This window comes from Dipodomys ordii, unplaced genomic scaffold (assembly GCF_000151885.1).
Source record: "Dipodomys ordii isolate 6190 unplaced genomic scaffold, Dord_2.0 Scaffold35, whole genome shotgun sequence".
Classification (NCBI taxonomy): domain Eukaryota; kingdom Metazoa; phylum Chordata; class Mammalia; order Rodentia; family Heteromyidae; genus Dipodomys; species Dipodomys ordii.
This window is the reverse complement of record NW_012267251.1, coordinates 3,038,351-3,045,525: the sequence shown is the minus strand read 5'-3', so window position 1 is coordinate 3,045,525 and position 7,175 is coordinate 3,038,351. Positions and strand designations below refer to the sequence as shown.

Sequence of the window (7,175 nt, the reverse complement as noted above, 5' to 3'; positions counted from 1 at the left end):
CTAGCTACTCAGGAGGCTGAGATCTGAGGATCGTGGTTCAAAGCCAGCCCGGGCAGGAGAGACCGTGAGACTCCTATCTCCAATAAACCACCAGAAAACTGGAAGTGTCGCTGTAGCTCAAGTAGTAGAGTGCTAGCCTTGAGCTGAAGAGCTGAGGGACAGCGCCCAGGCCCAGAGTTCAAGCCCCACGACTGACAAAAAAAAAAAAACAAAACTACTCCATCATAGTTTGTGGAGGAACTAAAAGAATTTGTAAAGAGCCTTAGGAAACTAGCAGATGCTAACAAATGTTTTCTCCTCTAGGTAGAGTATAAGGTTCACTTAGAATGTTAAATGTGCATTTGTAACAGCTGAATGACAGTACTATGTGATAGAGTAAAAACAGTACATGGGCAACAATATACCCCTATTAGATCAAATTGATATGGGTATTGCAGAACCTCTCTGATAGCCACATATGTGAGCTTGAGCTTGTGCTGGGTACTGAATTAAGGGGTGAATTTCAAAAGGCAGGAATAAGTGGAGGAAGAAGTGAAGAATAGAGGAAGGGGAGGACAAGTTCTTTTTTTAGGGGGGGGAGAGAGGAGGGGAGGAAAAGCTCGTCTTGGGGCTTGAACTCAGGACCTGGGCACTGTTTCAGAGCTTTTTAGCTCAATGCTAGTGCTCTACTACTTGAGCCACAGGGCCACATTCAGCTTTTTGGTGGTTAGTTGGGCTGGCTTTCGTATTGTGATCCTCACGTCTTAGCTTCTGAGTAGCTAGGATTACAGGTGTGACAGTGGCAAGGAAAGGTTCTTTATAACTATGTTTTAGGTTGGGACAGTTGGCCTTTTTTAGCTGGATTGGCTGTCACTAATATGGATGACTTAGTTTCTCTTAGCTCCTAAAATGTACAATTCCAGGGAATTTCAACAAATTTCGGAAAACAGACAAGAATAGAAATTAGATGTTTGTTATGTTTAAGACAGATAATTTGAATTAAATATAATAAATTCATCATGTGTGGGTTATTGTCAACAGGTAAAACATTTTTGTAAACAAATTCATTGTATTTTCACATGTCTGTTTTGTAGGTAATTAACAATGCATGTGCTACCCAAGCTATCGTGAGTGTGTTACTGAACTGTACTCATCAAGATGTCCATTTAGGAGAGACGTTATCAGAGTTTAAGGAATTTTCACAAAGTTTTGATGCAGCCGTGAGTATGGTCTTTTCTTGATCCTAAAGTGACCTGTGATAGGTCTTGTTTTAATAGACTACTTTTAAAATTGTTTTAGATGAAAGGATTGGCATTGAGCAATTCAGATGTGATTCGACAAGTGCACAACAGTTTTGCCAGGTAAAGACCCCATATTAAATATGTACTCCCCCCCTCGTATTAAATATGTGTTCCTCTCTACCACCTTGTTAAATATGTGCTCCTCTCCCTGCTCCCCCCCATTAAATATGTGTTCCTCTCTCCCCCTGTGTTAAATATGTGCTCCTCTCTCACCCCGTGTTAAATATGTACTCTTCTCTTTGTTCTGTTTTACCTAATTCTTTTCTGATGCTTTATCTCTCTGGTTTCTTTACTATAGACAGCAAATGTTTGAATTTGATGCAAAGACATCAGCCAAAGAAGAAGATGCTTTTCACTTTGTCAGTTATGTTCCTGTTAATGGAAGACTGTATGAATTAGATGGATTAAGAGAAGGACCAATTGATTTAGGTAATCTGGTTGTTGCTACTGAGTATTAACTATTATTTTAGCTACAGTGTTGCTAAAATTTTAGAGGTGAAAGTTATTATGGGTAGTATAATAGGATGGTCTTAAGCTGCTTACAAAATTAAATAATATATATAGGAAGGACATGTACACACCTACAAATTGATTGAGGCCTTTAATTTTCACCTGTTTTTAACCCATAGATCATGTAATACATATTTTCTAGTTAACTTAAAAAACTGTTCTTAGTGGACTTCAGTGCACTTGAACTTATTGACCTTTAACTTATTGATAAGAAATAGTAAGCATTTCTTTTTTTTTTTGGTTGGTCATGGGGCTTGAAGTCTGAGCCTGGGCACTGTCCTTCAGCTCAAGGCAAGCACTCTACCACTTTGAGCCACAGTTCTACTTCTGGATTTTTGAGTGGTTAATTGCATATAAGAGTCTCATGGGGGACTTTCCTGCCTTGGCTGGCTTCTAACAATGATGTTCAGATCTCAGCCTTCTGAGTAGCTAGGATTACAAGTGTGAGCCACTCACTGGTGTCCAGCTTCTTATCGTTTTTTACCATTCCCTTGCATTAGATATTTTCATCCTGGGGCTGGGAAGGTGGCTCAGTGGTAGAGTGCTTGCCTGTCACGGATGAGGCCCTGGGTTCGATTCCTCAGCACCACAAAAGCAGAGAAAGCCAGAAGTGGCCCTGTGGCTCAAGTGGTAGAGTGCTTACCTTGAGCTGAAGAGCTGAGGGAAAGCACCCATGTACAGAGTTCAAGCTCATGACCACCAAAAAAAAAATTTTTTTTTCATCCCTTGTCTATCAGTTTACTAAATATTTTTGATCAAAATTTTTATTTTAGCATATTAATGTGCTGTCTTTTGTACCAAGATAAGAATAGATTTCTCATGAACACACTCCATCTTTAACCTTGAGCAAAAATAATAAATGCTTTTTGTGGGTGGGGTTGCAGTCTGTGATTCTGAAACACTACTGAATAAAACCACTGAACAATTTGCATGTGCCAGGGATCAAGCTGAGGGTTGCATGTATAAGTGTTGCACTGCTGCACAATACTCCCTACTCCTGCCAGAGGATTTTGAAATTTCTTGATCTTTAAAAAAAAATTAGATTTAATCCAAGAAAATGTGTTTTCATTGAATCTCATGTTAAATACTTTGTACTTTTGAGCCAGTGGCTCACTCCTATAATCCTAGCTACTCAAAAATCTGAGATCTGAGGATTGCAGTTCAAAGCCTGCTCAAGCAGGAACGTCTGTAAGATTTTTGTCTCCAATAAACTACTCAGAAAAAGCTGGAAGTGGTGCTTTGGCTCAGAGTGGTGGAGTGCTAGCCTTGAGCACAAAGAGGCTCAGCAACTGCACCCAGGCCCTAACAAGTAAGTTCATGAGATCTGGGTTCTTTCAGCCCTTGAAAACAACAACAAAATGCTGTTCCTGGGGCCTAGGTACTTTTTTGAGTTTATTTATTTATTTTTTGCTCGCTCAAGGCCGGTGCTCTCCCACTAGAGCCACAGCTCCACTTCTGGCTTTTTTGGTAATTAGAGATAGGAAAATCTCTCAGACATTCTAAGTTTCAAACTAATCTTAAGCTCTCAGCCTCCTGAGTAGTTAGCATTTAATGGCTTGAGTTATCAGCACCTCTTGTTTGTACATTTAAAATAAAATCCTGCCTGCAGAATCCATTGTCTTGTGCAGATTTGTGTGCTATTTGCTTAAAATATTTATCTTTGTGTCTAAGACTCTTCTTTATTATTATTATTATTATTTTGGTCAGTGGTGGAGCCAGCTTGAACTCTAGGCTTGGGCGCTGTCCCTGTACCCTTCAGCTCAAGGCAAGCCCTCTACTGCTTGAACCACAGTGCCACTTCTGGTTTTCTAGTGGTTTATTGGAGATAAGCGTCTCATGGACTTTGGACTTTCCTGCTGGCTTTGAACTGATCCTCAGATCTCAGTCTCCTGAGTAGCTACAATTACAGGCACGAGCCACCGGTGCACCGCTGCCATCTATTTTTATGTGTCTGAAAATAAGTAGACTGTTTCCTTAATTTTGTTACAGTTACATTGGTCTGATTTCTGCATGTTTTCTGCTGACTTCTTTCTGGTTAGCCATTCTTACTTCATTAGAATCATAAAACATGGAAGAAGTGAAAAAACAGCAGCCAGTTTACTGCAACTGTGCTATGATTTCTTGCAAAAAAAAGTTAAGACATTTGAGTAGAATTGGTCTTACATTCTGGGTGGATTCTCCCTATCTCAAATAAGAAGTTGCTTTCAGTATCTGCCTCTTTCACTCATGGATGTGGCTCTGCTTCCTGAGCCATGCCTCTAACCTCATCTTTTTCATTTTTCTTCTTTATAAAAAAAAAACAGGATTGTGGAAAGGCAGATATAAGAAATTTATTTTCTTTCTATTAATTACTGCTTTTTTTTCCAAGCCTTAAGTCTTACCATTTGTAAAAGGAAGGTCTGTAACAGAGTTGAGGGTTTAAATGAGAGAAGTTTCTCTTAAATATTCGTTTTGTGTCACGATAACATGACAATGCAAGTTATGATAATACTCTTTCCTGACTGTTGAAGGCATGGTGACTCAGGCTTGCAATCTCAGCACCTGGGAGCTGTGAGGCCGGCCTGGGAGACTCACAGGACCCTCTCTGAAAATGAAAAGGGAAAGAAAAGACTTAGTATGTCTTAAATTTGCTAAAGTATTTATAAAGCATGTTTTAGATGAAACTTTTGAGAGAGTGTTAATACTGCTTTTTGCTAATTTTGTTTTAACATTGTTTTTACATTTTTTTCTAGGTGCATGTAATCAAGATGACTGGATTAGCGCAGTAAGGCCCGTCATAGAAAAAAGAATACAAAAGTAAATGATCTAATACTACTGGCATAACATTCTTTTTAAGTTTGTTTTTGTTTTCACTTGATTCTTTAACAGTGTGTTTGATCATGTACTTGATTTGACTAATTCATTTAGGAAATCTATTCAAGAAAACCACTAATTCACTTAGAAATGTTTCATCTTGCTGGGCATGGTGATATATACTATAATGTCAACATTCAGGAGGCTGAGGATATCAAATTGGAGAATGTTCTGAGGGATTGTGAACCTGAGACCAGTCTGGGTTATATACAGGAGATGTGGTGGACACTTTTCTGCTCAGGCCACCTTCAAGTAATGATCTTCCAGGTCTTAGCCTTGTGAGTTGCTAGGATTATAAGTCACTGCTGTTTCCTTGTTGGTTGGCTGGTGGTTGGATTCCCATAAAAGTTTTTATGTTCAAGTCTGGTAAGTTTTGAAGGTGTTTTTGTTTTTTAGTCTGTCATGGGGCTTGAACTCTGGGCCTGGGCGCTATCCCTCAGCTCTTCAGCTCAAGGCTAGCGCTCTACCACTTGAGCCACAGCGCCTCTTCCAGCTTTTTTCTTTTTGCTTATGTGGTGCTGAGGAATTGAACCCAGGGCCTCATGCATGCAAGGCAAACGCTCTACCACTGAGCCACCTTCCCAGCCCTAAAAATCCTATCTTTATGTGCAGTAGTTTTTAGTGTTTTTTTTTTTTTTTGAGGATTCTCAAGCTTATCAGAGTCAGAGTAATGAGTATAGCCTTCTTTCACTGTTAAAACACAATTGTGTTTGTGATTTCTCTGTATTTTATGAGAACATCAAATAATACAGTTTTTGCTTCAGTCATGAAACAGTTTTGGAAACACAAAGAGGACACATACTGTTACTTATCTATACTTTCACTCTTTCCTTGTGTTCCAGAACTTTTCTTTTGATAATTTTTTCTTTCTGTTTAGAAGCCTCTGTTAAGTATGATTTAGCACAGGTCCTCCGGGAACAGAGTTCTTATTTTTCTTCATCTGCAGACCCTGAGTCCTCCTTTCCTCCTGAAAGGTATTTTCAGGGGATGTGGAGTCAAGCTAGACAGTCTTTCTTGCAACACAGGAAGAAAGTTCTCCTTCCTTCTGTCGTCATTTCTGAAAATAAGCTCCTGTCTTCTTCCTGTACATGTGATGGCTCATGCTGTTGTAAGAGCTTTTTTGTTTTAAATACCTGTCCTGGGTGCTGTCCTGGAGCTTTTGTGCCTAAGGCTGGCACTCTACCACTTAAGTCACAGCTCCCCTTTTGGCTTTTTGCTTATTGATTGAAGATAAGAGTCTCGTGGACTTTTCTAAAAAGCCTGGCTGCCTTTGAACCTAGTTCTTCAAACCTCAGTCTCCAGAGTAGCTAGCTAGGATTATAGCCGTGAGCCATTCGCACTCAGCAAGAATTTTTCATCTTTAGTTTTCGAAAGTTTGACTATGATATTTATCAAAATGAACTCCAAGAAATAGAAATGAGATTTTTTTTCTTTATATCTAGAAAAAAAAAGTTTGACTGTGATGTTTCTTACTGAGAATTTGTTTACATTCCTTCTGTTTGGATCCTGCTGACCTTCTTAAACCCCTAGAGTGCTTTATCCCATGAAATTTGTCAAGTTTTCAGTCACTATATTGTTTTGTTTGTGCCAACACTAGGACTTGAGCTCAGGGCCCGAGTACTATCTCAGGGCCAGTGCTCAGCCACTTGGGCCAATACCTCCACTTCTAGCAATTTGCTGGTTAATTGGAGATAAGAGTGCCAGAGACTTTCCTGACCTGTTTGGCTTTAAATGTTGATCCTCAGATCTCCTTAGTAGCTAGGATTACAGATGTGAACCACCATTGCTTGATTTGGAATATATTTGTGTGTGTGTGTGTGTGTGTGTGTGTGTGCGCACACGTGCGTGCTTGTGCTGTGTGCGTGCGCACACGTGCGTGCTTGTGCTGTGTGCATGCCATGCACATGTGCGTATGCATGTGTATGTGTGCATTGCTGGTTCTTGAACTTGATTTCAGGGCCTGGACACTTTACCTGCCCTTTCTATACTCACAGCTCTAGTACTCCGTCACTTGAGCAACAGCTCTACTTCTGCTTTGGTGGTTGTTTGGTGATATGAGTGTTGTGAACTTGTCTGCCTGGCTGGCTTTGCACTGCATCCTCACATCTCCGTTTCCTAAGTAGCTAGGATTACAGCTGTGCCATACCAGTCATACCAGTGCCCTGCTGGAATACTTTTTTTTTTTTTTTGGCTGGTCCGGGGTTTGAAATCTGGGCCTGGGCTCTGTCACTGAGCTTCTTTTTGCTCAAGGCTAGTGCTCTACCACTTGATCCACAGCACTGCTTCTGCCTTTTTCTGAGTAGTTTATTGGAGATAAGAGTCTCGTGAACTTTCCTGCCCAGGTTGGCTTTGAACTGTGATCCTCAGATCTCAGCCTCCTGTAGCTAGCTAGGATTACAGGCATGAGCCACCAGTGCCCAGCTGTAATACATGTTTAACTTTACCCTTTTTGTCTGTTGGACTCCAGGGACTCAGATTTTTACACACACACACACACACACACACACACACACACACACACACACACACACA

The 7,175-nt window shown here is 40.3% G+C and overlaps 1 protein-coding gene across 1 annotated transcript in view; it reads left to right on the top strand.

Annotated features, from left to right (window-relative positions):
• Uchl5 (ubiquitin carboxyl-terminal hydrolase L5) overlaps nt 1–7,175 on the top strand; it is a 25,800-nt gene that overhangs the window by 7,841 nt on the left and 10,784 nt on the right. The window contains exons 3-7 of the mRNA XM_013017290.1: nt 438–459; nt 1,074–1,199; nt 1,279–1,340; nt 1,579–1,709; nt 4,523–4,586. Coding sequence (XP_012872744.1) covers nt 438–459; nt 1,074–1,199; nt 1,279–1,340; nt 1,579–1,709; nt 4,523–4,586 — 405 coding nt within the window. The remainder of the gene's footprint in view (nt 1–437; nt 460–1,073; nt 1,200–1,278; nt 1,341–1,578; nt 1,710–4,522; nt 4,587–7,175) is intronic.